This window comes from Vanellus vanellus, assembly GCF_965231255.1.
Source record: "Vanellus vanellus genome assembly, chromosome: 6".
NCBI classification, from domain to species: domain Eukaryota; kingdom Metazoa; phylum Chordata; class Aves; order Charadriiformes; family Charadriidae; genus Vanellus; species Vanellus vanellus.
Window position 1 is genome coordinate 10,367,127 of NC_138911.1, and position 16,512 is coordinate 10,383,638.

The 16,512-nt window shown below is 36.2% G+C and overlaps 2 protein-coding genes across 3 annotated transcripts in view; both read right to left on the reverse strand.

Moving 5' to 3' along the window:
• CYB5R2 (cytochrome b5 reductase 2) overlaps positions 1-16,512 on the reverse strand; it is a 172,291-nt gene that overhangs the window by 70,792 nt on the left and 84,987 nt on the right. The gene's annotated exons all lie outside the window — the stretch shown is intronic.
• The window catches only part of FAR1 (fatty acyl-CoA reductase 1), a 37,990-nt gene that overhangs the window by 2,199 nt on the left and 19,279 nt on the right, over positions 1-16,512 (reverse strand). Inside the window, exons 5-12 of the mRNA XM_082485409.1 lie at positions 15,101-15,278; positions 13,976-14,020; positions 13,750-13,868; positions 13,106-13,173; positions 11,379-11,550; positions 3,933-4,062; positions 2,807-2,934; positions 684-776 (exon numbers count right to left, since the gene is read on the reverse strand). Of these exons, the coding sequence (XP_082341535.1) occupies positions 684-776; positions 2,807-2,934; positions 3,933-4,062; positions 11,379-11,550; positions 13,106-13,173; positions 13,750-13,868; positions 13,976-14,020; positions 15,101-15,278 (933 nt within the window). The remainder of the gene's footprint in view (positions 1-683; positions 777-2,806; positions 2,935-3,932; positions 4,063-11,378; positions 11,551-13,105; positions 13,174-13,749; positions 13,869-13,975; positions 14,021-15,100; positions 15,279-16,512) is intronic.

The following is a 16,512-nucleotide window of genomic DNA, read 5'->3' on the forward strand; positions in this document are numbered from 1 at the left end:
GGTTGACTTGGTTTTGTTTGTTTGGGTTTTTTTCCTTTTTTCTTTTAAAGCAAAGTAGGCACCATCGTTGCATCCCTACTTTGAGAAGAAGGGAAGAAGTGGCAAAAAGTAAAGACAAATTACAAAAGTCCTCAATTTTTCTCAGGAGATCCACCATCATTTATACACTTTTGCAACTTGCAAAACCATTTGTAATTTAGAAGAATTGCAAATAAATACGTCTACAGTAACTACCAACTACCAAGTCAAATATTTAATCCTGCTCAATGTGGAGTAATACTTAAAAGAAAAACATCATGTTAAGGCAGATTTCAATCAAACACGTTCCAAATTGCACAGTTATGCTGGTCAGTGGTCTAAAACGTTTTCCCCAGGTCAAAGAGTTAAAGTTACTTAAATGCTTGTCTAATGCCAATTCAACCTGGCACTTGACCTTTTTATTTTTTCTGTTTCCAGGAAGATACAAAACTAACATTACATATACCATACCGTATATTTCACGCTCCAATTTAAGATGAAATTATGCTTTTACAAAGTGAGATGAGTACATGTTACAGGCTTTGTGCAGTTAGACCACCATATGCATAGATGTTCTAATGCTAAATTCTCTTCTTCAGTATCTCATAGTACTGGAGGCTCTGAAGTAGGAGAGGAACTTGTAACACAGACTAACCACAAAGTACCAGATATTTCTTGCCATTTGTGATCTTGCAATAAAGATACGCCAGATCAGGATCACAAGAACTGTATTGAAGCCATAGCGTATATTCCTTAACCTAAGGAAAAATGAAAGAAATAATTAAAGCCAAGGTACCAGGACTTAAAGAAAAAAAGATCACTGAAACTTAACTTCTAATATAGAATTTAATTTGTTAATCTATTCATCTCCAGATACATTGATTAGTATTAAGTGAGTGACAGAAGTAAGCTGGTAAGTGAAGGACCAAACAGAGAAGGCTCTTCCATAGCTCACTGCTGAGAAGTGGAACACATGAAAACTAAGGAACAGAGCCAGTCCTGTAGCTAACCACATGTACTTCTGCTTGGTAGCTGCTTGATAAAAATCTCATAAAGCCAAGGTCACACACACAGTAACTTACCTATAGAAAGCTACCATCCACCCCAAAACCAAGGAAATATTTAACACTATGGACTCCCTCCCCTCCACATATTAAAAATTTCACGAATATGTAGAATTAACTCCAACTGCTGCTGACAGGAAAAAAAAAAAAAAATATAGGATTTTCCAGCCACAGAGCCCAGAGTCTTCACTGCAATTTTTAATTCATTCCTTCTCAGGGAACTGTATTTAAATATTAGGAGAAACAAAGTGTCCTTTAGAGCAACTGTGACTTTCAGCAATCTTCTTGAATGTAAAGATGGAAGCTTCAAGACAAACAGCAACCAGAGTTTGTTCAGATTTCTTTGAAACAGAGCAATCTCTTTTGATTCAGTAGATCATGAAAATTTGTATTTTAAAGGCAGCTCTTCTTAAGAAAATAGTCACTGCCTTTATCTTGTTTTCTAGGTAGGCTCGGTGCTACTATAGCCAGACCTTCCTCTGCATGCCTTATTTGTAGAAAAACAGTCTAAATTGCTGTATTGCAAAAGTAAAGCCCACTTTTCTGTTTGAGGAAAAATTCTCATTAGTTTCCTAGAGAAGCCAGGTCCCTTAGGCTGCCACATCTGGTTAACATTGAAGCAGTGGACTCCTCAAGTTCAGATTAGAGTTAAGAGCTAGATGGTAATGGAAGAGACCAATTTAATACTTCAGAGTAAGTTTACGTTAGACTATTCTTCTTGCACAACAATCCACTTATAAACTGAGAGCTCGGGGCAACAAGATGCTGCTCCAATATAAGACTATTTTCTCATGTTATTTTTGGTACGATCCTTTGTACAGAGAACGGCAACTGTATGGTAAGTTCCATGCGTTTTTTAACAGCATCTAAATTTAAAAAAATAATCAGGAAGGGACACCTCTTCAGCTATTCCCACCATTATCAAAGAGTACCATCTTTCAAAAGTATATCTGAGATTGTAATGTATCATGACAATCCATTCTACAACTGCAAATCCTTGTCTTTAGAAGAATGACACAAGTAATGACCTCCTCTTTGTGCCATCAGAATAGCAGATGTGAAGTAGTATTGCAGAACAAGATTACTCACTTTCATTTCACTCTTTAAAAAGACAAATCAAAAAGTCTACAACTGTCTTTATGAATCAGCCAACAAAACAAAGGCAACTGAGCCAGTAAAATTCTGGACAGTGACAATGCATACAAGTTGCAGGAGTTAAGCCACAGGCTTAAAAAAGGCTAAGAGAAGTCATCTTAGAGTACCAACATCAAAGCTTCCTGCTCTGAGTCAGTGAGTCCATACTCGTTTACTCACCTGCTTCAAAAGATTACATTCCCAGCAGAAATAATTATTGTTCTATTAAACCTCCTTTACTGAACAACCCATTCTGACCTTGCGTTACTGTGTACCTTTTTACCTTTCAAAAGGTACTTGGGTAAAATCAGAAACCTGGATTACAGTATACACTAGAGATCAGAGCTACAACCATAATCCCAGACTAATACTGTAACTATTAATACTGAGACCAACTCAGGAACAACAAATAGAACAAGAGGACATCTGACTTCTTTAGAAAAGACTTCAGACCACTGGACTGGAATAGATGAATTCTGGAGGACCTAAACAAGTGCTATCAAGAACAATTAAAACATAACATGGAAAAGCAAAACTTGTCAAGGGCAGGAAAACAGATAACAAACAGGAAAATAAAAATTTATATTTACTTATTCAAGTGTTTCCTAGCTGCAGGGAGGCCAGACATTTCTTCATTCAGCACATATTTCTTTGTTCCCATGCAGTAATTTTCCATGTATTCTGCCCAATGTAGTTGTCGAACATCAAAATTAAACATCTGTTTAAAATAAAAGCTTTTACTGTTAATTGCCTAAAATTTACCTGCTGTGTCTAATAATTTAAAGGAAAAGAACAAACGCCTTTATACCAGTTAATGTTCTTGCATCAAAGACAAATTAGAATTATCTTGTCCTTAATCATACTAATGGTCCAGATTTAGATCCCTATTATGACTCAACCACCAGTTTCTTATACCACTTCTTCCAAATTTCAGCCATTTCATGCCTTATTTTTCCTCCTCAGCAGCAATATTCTTCCCTCCACTTCCAAGTGCACTGCTTTCCCGTTTCATCTATCTGTAAGGAATTCCACTCTAGAAATAACTACTTTCTATTATGTTGTTTCATTTTAACCAACAAAATAATTCTAATATGCTATACAATAAACACCACTTTTTGCCAAGACCACTATTTGATAAACCCAGAGTTCTTTGAGCTGTGCTTATAGTTGTACAGCTGTATTTTAAGAAGAACTATGCAAGTATCTTCCTCGGGAGAGGAAGTTACTGCAGTAAATTCACAACGCAACTTTTTCACTGATGTACTGATTGCATCATCTCAAGATTCAACAATAACAGCAATAGGATAATAGCTCTTCATTGCTGTAGGTGCATCTTACTGAAAATTCAGCTAGTTGAAAATACTAACAGCCCAAAGCTCCGGGGTTGTTTTGGGTTCATTTTTCAAAATTCTCCTGAACTCAAGTTGCTGGAGGGAGGCGAGGGGGTGGGTGGGAAAGGGTAGAAATCTTCTCCACACAAGAATCCCCAGAAGCTACACTACTTCCTACTTTTAGACAGTTTATTAGAAGTCTCACAGCTATTCTTCAACTTACCTATAGAACTAGATTCTGGAAAATGCTTGAATAGGAAAGACATCTTAAAAATGACAAAACTGTTCCAAATGCATAAGAGAATTTGAGTTTTTAAAACTGTAATAAGTAAGTGAGGTTATATTTCCTTTTCAGTCTTCATGCTCACATCACACAATTACTTGCCTTTTTGTCTTCGGGGTTTAGCTGGTTCATTAACATAGTCATATTTTCCGTATTCCAGATCCAAGACTTGCTTGTAAAGTATTCTAATAATGTCATGGCCTTATGAAGACGTGTTATTGTTTTCATCATCCTACAGCCCAAGGCATGGAATGTACAGGTTACAGACGTAAAGATTAGTTCAAAAAAGAAAAACAGAAAGTAAGATTGTAATTTTTTACCCTCCAACCCCACACCCCTCTGTTAACATATTCCATCTTGATCTGTACCCAAAAAACATTACGCTAGAACAATGAGATATTTCTGCATATTATTAAAGTGTCCAATCTTTATATAGAATCAGAAATTACGATACAATGCTTTTTCCTAATCCTACTTCCCAGTGCAATAGTAAGTTTCTCCCCTAAAAAAAGAGGAGATGGTAAAATGTTGTCTTCTGTTAGTAGCTCTTAGTTTAGGACACAGACACAGAACACTTTTCACTGCAGCGTACTGGAATATCTATCTGTACTGAACAATTTGACTCGATAACAGAGTCAAATTGCACAGTGCAGAACATATGCACATGACAACTTTAAGCAAGGGAGTAAGTTTCCCTGATCTTCCTGCACACTGTGCAAGACCAGATCTCTGTAAGAAAACAAAATTGGTTTATTATGACCAGAAATATGACTTAGCCTCTTAAGCCTACTGCTTCTGCAGCAAAGGGCAGACAAATATTTAAGAGCACAGATAGACCATAGCAAATCCTGCTGGTCAGGTGATCAGTTTTATGCTACTTCAAAATATGCAGAAATACCTTCCACCATCCCTTATTATGCAGAGGAAGGAATTCCACAAAATCATCACCTGGAGTACTGAGAAGTGATATTATAAGGATCAATTTGGGCAAGTTTCTCTTTGACCAGACTATCTGAAGTAGACCCAAAAAAATGCGAGTCATCCAGCCCCTCAGATGCAAAGTTCCCACATGTATGACAAAAGAATTGTTTCAAGGTGACAGGGCTAGAGACGGTCACTCAATTTTAATAAGTACTAACTCGTACCACATAACCTAATGCTATTGAATCCCCATTTTGGGTGCTGGAGGTATTTCCATCTTGCAGAACCGCTTCCAATTTGATCCTTATAGCAGGACACACTGATCATTTTAAGCACAGAGTGAGAAGGGGTGGGGGGGAGGCAAAGAAAGCAGAATAACCCAGCACTAACAGGAAATGGCTTTCTGAAGTTAAGTTTTGTTCAATAAAGTTCATAGAAGCAATAAAAAAAAAAAAACACCAGTTTTTCTCTGAAAGCTCCCTTGATGCATTCATACTTGTAGAAGGGATATAGCATATTGTCCAAGAAACTCTTCTAAAAAAAGTATTTTGCATTGCATTAGTGTCCCCTACTGTCACTAATGACTGGCATCTCAGCATCTAAGGGAATCTTCAAATTGCCTCTTTTTCTTCTCATGGAATGGAGTAATACAAATTGCAAAGACACCCAGAAAAGTAGAGCCTCTCTAAAGCATAAAAAGCACAAGTATTTTTCTTTAAACCCCATAGAACCCTATCTACAGACTCATTCAGAGTTGTATTCAAATATTAGACCACCAGTTAATTTCATTAGTAAACATTTCTACATGCTTTCAAACACCTGTTTATAGTTCCACTAGTTGGGCAAGGTGGCAACACTGGGAGCTGAGTTGAACCAGAGTTCCTCTGATTAAAAAATAATTATGAATATAGACTGTGCCTCCAAAACATATCCTGTACTAACAAGACTGAACCAAACATAAAAAGCATATTAGTTAAGTAAAAAAATTCAGAAAAGAACTCAAAACTTTGAAAGTGAAGATTTCACTGGTCAGATAATCCAGAAAGACCTCATAGCAAAATGGCCTGGATAAAAGCAGTGCCAAAGAGGGCACACTGGCTAAGTGCTTAGACTTTTTGCCAAGGTCTGTCCACCGACAGTCTTAAGATTATTTAACTTAGTTGACTTGCCCTTTTGTGCCTCCCCAATTTGTGTCCTTATGCTAATCTGCACAAGCAGCTGAGTTTTACTTACAGTGCTTAGACTGCTACAGTTTAAGAAAAAAAATTGAGTCCCTGAAAAATACTAAATGGTGCAAATGAATATCTGATTGGACAAGTGTAGATTTTGAGCTCGTTACTGGCCACTGACACTGGTTTTTGCTCTTTTCCATAAAAAAAAAAAAACAACTAAATTTAAACTAATGCAAAGACTAACCTCTGCTGAGAATCTTGCTGTCTTTACTTACGGATATAGTTTTAGAGCATAGCTAAGCTGCCTTAAAAAAATAAGCTGCCCTGATTCCAGCAAGGATGGGGTTAATTTCCCCAAGGAGCCGGCAGGGGAGGCAGGTATTCCATCCCACTTGACCCATGTCCAGCGGGGGAAGGGGGGGCAGTCCTCGCCTCTCGGGGGCGGGCTGCGGCAGTGCAGGTCCGGTCGGTGCAATGCAGTACTGTAATCACGTCCTTATACTCCTTTATCGGTGTTATTGTTTTCCTTTCTTCCCTTTGGCTGTTCTGTTAAGTTACACTATTTTAACCCACGAGTTTTGCCTTTTTCTGCCAATTTTTCCCCACAGCTGTGGGAGTCGAACGAGCAGCTGCGTGGTTCTTTGTTGCTGGCTGAGGCCAAACCACAACATATGTAAATAAATAAATCAAGTGGCTAAAAAAGTTCTTCTACCTCAGCTGCAGATTTTTCTCCCTCCCTCCAACTCAAACTGGATTTAGTGACTGGCCACACAACCAGCTGATTCAATTCACCAGTGGAAAATTGTTGGGTAGGGTTGGTTCTTTTGGCTGATATATCAAGAAACTAAAAGTCTCTCCATTCTCTCAACTGCTAGATCAATTACAAAGTTTGGCAGAAGAGGACCAACATTCTTGGTGACAGTTTGTTAGTTTGCACTAAATCAACATGAAACTACACTTTTTTTTTTTGAGAAGAAAAAGAGGTATGATGACAGCCTCTCATTCAGAGATGTCAGCAATGAGTGTCATTTAGTGGACGCTTGTGTAGATGTGGCAGACTAAGTTTTATAACTTCAATGGCCCCATATTCCTCCTGCAAATGGGAATACACACACAACTCAGAAAAGAGCATGAATACACATAATGGAACTCTATCTCTCAACCTGTAGTTTTGAAATATACGCTTCACAGGTTGTTCCAGAAATAGCCATTGGATACAAGTCATAAATATCAAAGCCATATATAACCAGTCAGTATAATATCAAGCATTGAATCACGCTTTCTTCATATGCTGAAAACAGAAAAAAAGTCACACCTGCCAATCATCATAAAGAACTGAACATTAGTGGCAGTCAGAAAGTCAGTGTGACAGCATGCCAAACTTTCACCTAGATACAAGGTAGAATTTTGCCTCTACTACGCAGTCCCTACTGCCATTAACACAAAATACATTACAGCAGTTTGAGAAGTACATCACAGGTATTAAAAAGTTTTAAGCAACAGTTAATTCAATTATCCATAAGTCAGGTGGGCACGTTTCTATAACGGACAACTGAAAGCAGCTTGGCTTAAGGCTATGACTGCACTTTGAAGAAGTCTAACACACAACCTATTGTCTCCAGGCTAAAAACAGTTCTGACACTAAATACAGACTGATCCTTCAGTGGATCTACAGGATGCCAATCTGCAAGTCTCTGCATAAGCATTAGAGATTGCTAATTATATATGTATTTTTAAAAGATTCCTCTGAAATACATAAAACAAGCTTTCAGACTTGTCTTCATTAACATTTTCATTTGGCTGTAAATTTTGAAGTGTAAGACATACTACTGGAATTCTTGTCTTCCCAGCAGCTCTGTGGGTCCTTTAAGAGCACAACTTAAAAGTGCTTCCAAGAGGAAAAAAAACATACTAATCTATTCAATAAAAGCGTACTCTTAATTCATTTCTGGTTTGTAAGACAGCAACTGTGTGAAAGGTGCTTCATTTTAAGAAGCTTTACATTGAAATGATAGATATGAAATTATGTCCTTTCACCTCCCTACATACATCAACCACACCCTCCCTTTAGCTTTCTAAGAAGCAGTAACAGAAAGTGAACTGCTGGTGAAATCCCTGAATTACAACGTTAAATATTTCATGCCACATTCTGTTCATCCAGAGTAATTGGAAATATCTGCTAGGTGTGTATTTTTAAAGGCCTTAAGATTTCAAATATACTGAACTGTTTTTAAATAACATATGATTCTGTTGTGCTAAGCACTGTGCAAAGTTACAAGAGAGAACTATGCCTTATATTAAAGTCAATTAGACAATTAATAAGCTTTTCTATGCAACTAAGTGTATGTGGCAAGCTATTGACAACACTATCCTAAACCTGGATGCTAAGGATTATCACTACTATTTATGTAATTGCACAATGCTGCAACAGTCTTCAGTATTTAGTATAAAATATTAAATCTTCATTATGCCAATCCTTATTGTACATGTTGTTTCTATAAAATTTGGAAGATGTGCTATATGCATTATTTCTTCCTTCCTTTTCCTTAACTGTTAATATTATCAGAGAATTGTTAAATTCAAGAACCTTCAACTAGATGCAAAAAACAGCAAAATTATTTCCATCTCATTAAAAACCATTGTTTCCATAAGTGAGGTGCAAAAGAATCATGTCATACCACAGAAAGATTTCAACAGGTAAGCCTTCAAAAAAAAAAAAAAAAAAAACAAAAAACGCTGAGCAGGAAGATTTTTTTTTATTATTATGAACATACTTTACTTCTGAAGGGTCATAGGCCTGATCTATTTCTTCCACTTGTTAAAAATTTCTTATTCAGTTGCAGTAAAATATTCTGACAATATGACAGCAGTACAGTTAAACCTACACAGTAATTTCATTGCTTACTTTTTCTTATATTGTATGCAAGAAAGGCCTCAGAAGTGTATTCAGACTCAGCACAGAGATGCCAGGCTATTGACATGTCAAGTTAGCACAGGATTTGAGTTTTCTTGTGTTGATTTACTACATTTTTACTATACTGCTCAAGCTTTTCTGCTAAATTGTGGTGGAAAAGGCCACATTTTAGACTAAGCCAGCCCTTCTTCACTCAGAACGGCATTTTATTGAGTTTAAGAATCTCCAGTAACATTTCCAAGACTTTAGGAGTTTCCTAGTACATGCTACCTGGTAGTTAAAGCCATGCTTTCAACTGGACAGAACGACCACAGCAACAGTAGTATATCCCTATACAATGACTGTCTCCAGCCCATCAGTTAAAGCAGCTTTCAAACTACTTTGATCCAGAAGACTAGAAAAACGTAGAAGAGTAAAGACCTGTCTCAAATTTCTTCTGTCATTAAACAACACCTGAAGCCCATCAGATTTAACACTGCACATCTTGCTTGCGTCTGTATAGTTACTTGCTTCTACTGCTCCTACTGCAGGCTCCCAGTTTTTAAATGATTTAAAAAAAAAAAAAAAAGCACACTATATAATGAAAACTATATTCTTGTAAGTGGGCTGGGTATCAAACTTCAAAGCTTTTCTTTCATGTGCACTTGAGTAACTCAGTGACTGAAAGATAGCTTGGTTTTGTTGAATCTCCCATCTTTCCTCCAAACTGGAAACCTTGTGCACAATAGGAAACTCACCCACCCACTGTTACATTAAACTAATTAGGAATGCTCATATCAGTAATACTTCACAGGCTAGAAAATACATAGTTAGTATCACCAGTTCTACGAGTACCGATTAAAGTTCTAAATTCCATCTTTGGACATCTAGTATTACTATATATAAAAAAACACTATAATAAATTATATAAAGTTATATATTATGTAATACATTATAACATCCCAGTGGTATAATATAAAACTATTAAGAGTGTTCTAAACATGATTATTCACAGCCTTGTTTTAGTCCCACTGGTCAAACACTTAAGAGACTAGAGCCCTTTTAAAGGCTGACAAGATTCTGGCAGCACTACTACCTAACCATTTGAAAGACAGTCAGTTGGCATTTAGAGTGTAACTATTTTTAGTGAGTGATGAAGTCCTCATACCTGTCAAGGATTTTCTAGCAATTTTTATTAATAACTTAAATCGCAAAAGAACCTAAAAGCTAGGAACTTGTATGTTCAATACCTTCTTTTGATCTGAAGAGTTTACATTTTTTTAATGTGGCAAGATTACTACACAGGCACAGCCTCTAACCACTACAGTTGCTGTGAGTATTAGGCTATTGTAGGCTTGGAACACTAGAACCCAAGGCAGTTTAGAAGTTTTCTCCTACAAACCACTTCCATGGCTTTCTTCTACTGATCCAGTGCCAAGCCTGTTACAGAACTTTTCCCCTCCTTGTAAGACAGACCTAGACTACAAGACAATGAATGAATACTCACTTGTCTTAACACACTGTCACCACAGTGAAGATTTTAGAGTCTGAAGACAAGTATTTTTGAAAATATAACACATGCAATGAGTTAAATTCATATGGCTCGGCAAATCTGAAACAAATTGAAGCAACATCTTGTATTCCTTCTACATAATTTAGTTTAGCCTATTTAGCAGAGCTATGCCATTTTCACCACTTACGAAGTTAACCAGATACTAGTGTAAATATTATAAACCAAATGGAATGTTGAGATGATACAAACCAACATATCAGATCAAGTTGTATCATCTACAGGAATAACCCGCAATTATTAACTCCGTCTCCCATTCCATTTTCAGTTTATAATAGCAACAACAATCTTAATGCAAGCTACTTCCTAGAGTTTAATGACTGACTAGGATTCTGATCCGAGATGTATCTTGAACAGCGTTGTTGAGCCAGTCGTTAATCTCTTTAAAACGCAGCCACGGGATTGTTATTGCTTATAGTTAGTAAATCTGGATAGTGCCCATGCCATGTCTTCTTCACAAGTCTCCACCACCTGATCAGCAAGATACTTTTAGCCCTGTCCTTCTTACCATGGTTTATGACCTGTCAATCTGAGCAAAAGATCATACAAAAATGCAGTCATCTGACTGACTGCAATCTGATACAGATGCAAGAAGGCGTTGGTTTGGAAAATCAAGTTAGGGTCCCTTACTGCATTTTCTAACGGATTTTTCTTGTAATTCAAACAAACATGGTACCCTGTAGGAAAAAATAAGGATCAACATATTTTGAATATTTCTTATTCAAGAACAAACATCACTAGCTAGATCTTGTAATTCTGTTTACCTTAACTACTCAAACCCCCAAACTATCCTACAAAAACATCCCCATTTTTGCTAGATAGTTCAAAGTCACTTTGAATTCAAGGACCTGTTCTCAGGAAAAAAAAAGGCTGTTTTAGTCACAAAACATTCAGGGGAAGAAAAAAATTAAGAGTAATCAATATACATCATAGTGTAAGCATAGCTTTGTTTAAGTCGGAGGAACAGACAAGACAGAGCTAGTCACCATTACCTTGGACTTCTTCCAGTAATCCTGAGGTAGATATCATACAGGAATGCTGGGGCCTTATGGCTTACAGCAATCCAGTAATGATATAAAAGATGATTGGAAGTTAGATTTACATTGGGCCGTCTGAAGGCCTGTTCGAGAGGATTCCTCTTGAAAGTAGAAATTACATGGTATTCTGAGAAAGAAAAGTTGTGTAACAGCTTTGATAATAACCATGTAAAATTTAATGGTTTTCAAAGTACATTACAGTGTACAATATTTACGTCAGTATGTTATTTAAATAACCACCCTAACTCTTCTACAATCCACAGAAACTAAAACAAACTCATAAGCTTTTAACCTAAAATACTATTGAACTGGTTCTTATTACAATCAAGAGGTCTTTTATGCCTTCATCTTCAGTATTGTATTTTATTCTAGCTTCTCTCTTTCTGTTCCTCTTCCCTACCTTAGAAGTTGTCGGTTGCAAAAATTCACAGCAATTACAGTTTATATAGCATGTAAAGCTATTTAAATAGTCATCTATATTTCATGAAGAAGGCTATTCTGATCTCTTGTGTGAAGAATAATTTAAAAACAGACTGAGGACTTTGTAAGCATCTGAAGTGCATTTCAAATGACATTTTTAAACTTATTCATATTTAGGCATTAAGAAAAAAGCAATTAGGATGGGACTCAAACTCCTGCTGACACCTGAAAATTTTGTACAGGACAGATATGCAGGATCAGTATCTTAAAAAGTTATGTTGCAGTTCACTCTCCTTTTAATCATCTCTTGTAACTTTATGCTTTGGTTTATTGACAGTGTTTAAATATCCTGAATAAAATTGGCATATAAATGAAGTCAGCAATCTTCCAAGTTTGGCTAAAGCCACAAGGTATATAAATACAGATACATATAATACATATAAAATGGTCAAAAGCAAGTAAAAAAGCATGAAGAAAGTAGTAAAGAGAAATAAAAAAGATTTAAGTATAGAAGTTAACTGAAATTAAAAAATAATCTGATCTTAAGAACTCCATTTCTAAAAAACAGAAAGCTAATAAACACCTTTACCATGCCAGCCAGCTTGTATTGCTATCTATAATGAAAACTATTACAAAGCTTTTGGCATGTGGGTTACATTTGAGTCAGGGTATCCAACAGTTGAAAATAGGTGGCCACACTTCCTTAAAAATTACTTTTCCTTGTACATGAAATGTACAAGGAAATGATTGAAGTCTCATCTAGCTATTTGAAGATTAAAAAAGCCACCTCACCCAACAATTAACTTAAGCCAAACACAACAAAGCTACACAAGTACAAAACTATTACCATACCTCTCAATTATGCAGAAGTACCAAACATCTAGATGTGGGCTGTTTATCCCTATGTGTTTAGTAAGGTTGGCATTAAACCCAACATCACTAACTACCGCTCCTCTGAGCAATGTTTTTCTCTACACGCTACCCACACTCTGCAGATTAGATCGTGGCAGCAGCAAACAGAAGAATCAGTTTCAGTTATAATAGAAAATCCCCAAGAACAAAATGGAACAGTGATAACACTGCAAGGGGAGAGAATTAACAATGGAAGATAATGAAAAAGCACAATACACTGCAGAATTGAGAGGTATGGCTATTATACTTATTTCAACAATAAAAATGAAATATGTCCACTGATTATAGCCTGTGCTATTATTTGACCTTATTTTTCTACTAGAGCTTATAAAAAAAGAAACATGGCATACCAACTTCACCCCAGTGAAAAGGATTGGTGCCACCTGTTGTACAGTTATATACCATGATTTTTCTTGGTCTGGGAGGAAAAAGACAAAAGAGCAAGTTAGAAGACAACCTACCTTTTAAAAACACAGACAAAAGACATACCCGAAGTTATCCTTTCCCTCAACAGCATCATTTACATGGGGCAAAAAGCATCAACCTCATATTATGATTTTTTTTTTCCTATATCATCCAGTATTTTTCACCTTCTTTAACTATCATATTTCTTTTCTTTCAGAGACATTACCTACATTACCATAGATTGTATTGATTAGAACAAGACCCAAGAAGTCATTTTAAGGCATAGCTTGTACAACAGCAGGCAATAACCTCCTTATGTCAAAGAGGAAGACAAGTTAAACTTCGAGGGACTACCACTGTAGAACCTTAGATTCCTTTGTTCTACAGGAGTAGCAGGACACTGATTAGAATCATAGAATTGTTCTGGTTGGAAGAGACCTTTAACATCATCAAATCCAACTGTTAACTTAGCACTGCCAAGTTACCACTAAACCATGTCCCTCAGCAGAAGCTCAATAGAAGACTGATTTATTAAAATACATAATACAGTTTCAAAATACTCAGTACTGTCTATTGTCACCTGTTATACCTATTAACTCCAGAATACCAGGCTGCAGCCAGTGTCGCATTGACAACAACATCTACTGGAACAAGATCTGCTACTGCATTGTTGGAAGCTCTCATGGTTCGAAGAATTCCTTTTCCTGCCTTAAAGAACCAGAACAACAAAAAGTCAGAAGACCAATCAGTAAAACATACGAAGCTTTGCTGCCTTCCAAATAGAGGAAAAAAATTTAAGTATATTCATTACTTACAGCAATGAAGAAACCACTAGGTCCATTGAAGTTATCAATCCATCCCTATTATGAACAGGAGGGAGGGAAAGGATTTGGTTAGAGTACACTGAAGTCAGCAGTTTCAAGTGAAAATTTGAGAAGTTTCTACAAGTGTGAGGGGTGGAGGGAAAAAGAGAATAAAGAGGAGAAAGATATTAATTTCCATGTCTCTAAATGAAGTTCTTGCATAGCAAAATCTAGTGATGTAACAAGTTGCTATGACTCAAACAGGAGATCTACCTGTAGATTCACTGGTCCTTCAAAGTGAGATGCTAGCTTGTTTATTTCTTAGTGGATAAACAAACTGCAGGGCATTGTCTGTAAAAATACATTTATGTCCAAAGTATTCAAGTGTACAAGTATTTTCAGCTTCTAGCAACTCATAGAAGGCAGATAATAGTTTTGCTATTAGTAGTTTTCTTTATTTAGACACAGAAGACATTCTTGCCCAACTTTAATGACAGTATTTAGACACTACATACTTATTGGTTTGACATGTACACTTGTACACTGTGTATACTCAAAAAGGTATGCAAAGTAATTAAATGGATTTTAAGAGCTCAAGATACACTCAGTCTTAAACTGGAAAAGCTATTCCAACACCAATCTCCCATACAGGAGGAAACATACAGCATATATGCTATATGTCAATATAGCATACAGTACATAGAACTTACGCTATCCCCTGCAAAGTTTACAGGGTTTGACTACAAGAAAGGGAGCCAAAACATCTTTATGTCCTGCAGTCCCCAGTTTTTGTAGTCACCCTTTGCAACTACTGACATACCAAAGCATCTTGAAGAGGGAAAAACAGACCAAGATACCCAGACTCATGAAGTAAAAAGCTGACAATTTATTTCATGTGTGAAATAGCATCTCCCATTGTGACAGAAGTGTATTGTTCTATGATTAGAAATAATTTATCCTTAAGTTTCACACATAAGAACACTCTATTTGACAGCTTTTACAGAGTTGTTATCCAGAAGCAACCAAGCTACAAATTCATACTCTATCTAGTGACCTTCGTAGAGGAAAATCTATTAAACAGGCTGTCAGTATGTCCTTTAGTTTACAGGCAAGATAGGTGAAAACTCAATGACTTACAGGAAAAGGCTCCTTCCAGCTAGCACCAACAATAGATGGCCTTATAATGGCTATGTTTAATTTTGCACCTTCTTGTAGGACTACATATTCAGCTAAGGCTTTTGTATATACGTAAGTATTAGGTCTGTCGCCTATCAGTTTAGGAGTAATATCATTCACTAGGCCATCATCCATCCACCTAAAGAAAGAAAATAAGAGGCAAGTGTAAATTACTACATGCTCCTACACGAAGGCAGGGGAGGAGGGGGGCACAAAAGCAGTATGTAAAAAGGATAACCAGATAAATCAAAAATACTTTGGAAAGTAAAATAAAAATCCAATCTCTTCTTCAAAACACCACCCAAGGCAAAAAAAAATTTCAAGAACAACCCCACACCAAAACCACCAAAGCCATAGCATTCCCCCTAGAAGCTGCACTAGCACAGAGGAACAAGAAATTCTGTAAAGAAATTCAGGCAACAGTTGAAAACTCAGTTCTGCATTTCATGTTTCTGCAACAACTCCACTATCTAACCCTAAACTAATACACTTTAAATCTCAGTTTGATTTTTAGAATTTCACACCAGCTTCCACAGAAGTTAGCACGTCACATACTTCTTTCTACTTTAAACAGCTGGAAGTCGTAAAACATTTTCATGAGCATTTGCATATCAAACTATAAATGTCTACTGACAGCTTATACCACACAACTTTAAAACAACATAGCCTCCTAAAATACCGTTCATGAAAATATAAGAGTTAAGGGTTATTTCTTATTTAAACTGAAGGCCAATCCAGTGGCCAGAAAAAAAAAAAAAAAAAATCAAGTTTAATAGAGCCTGCCTACTACTCATTTTGATTATACACTATTTAAGATAAGGTGTCAACTGCATATGTAGAACCCTTCTGAAAAGGAATCTTAAGAAAAAAATGTTGTATTTGAGATCCTACAGCAGCAGTGCCATTAAACTGGTTTGTTTAAGGACATTACTACCAACTTACAGAATACTGTTTATCCTGAATGCATGCTCATTTTGTTTCAAATTAAATCATAAAACCTAAGCATTTGAGAGCAAGTGCCAAGAAAAAGAAAAAAAAAATCTTTCACCAAAGCGTATTCCAGTTCAAAAATGTTTTGGAACTATTTATATGGTATACTGTAGAAAGTAAGTTAATTTATGAACTTTGTTAAATATTAAATCTTTTTTTTTCTTTTGTTGTTAAAGTTACCATGATTTTTTTTCTCCTTTAAAGAAAAAAAGAATACAGAGTGAAACGAAAAAAGTTTCTCAGTAAAAGAGAGGATGGTGGCACGTTCTGTCCACTGAATTAAGCATACTGCTATTTACTTTTCTGCCCAAGAAATTAATTTATTATGTATCAACTATAGAGCAAGTAGTACGTTCCTTTACAATAATCCTAAATCTATCAAC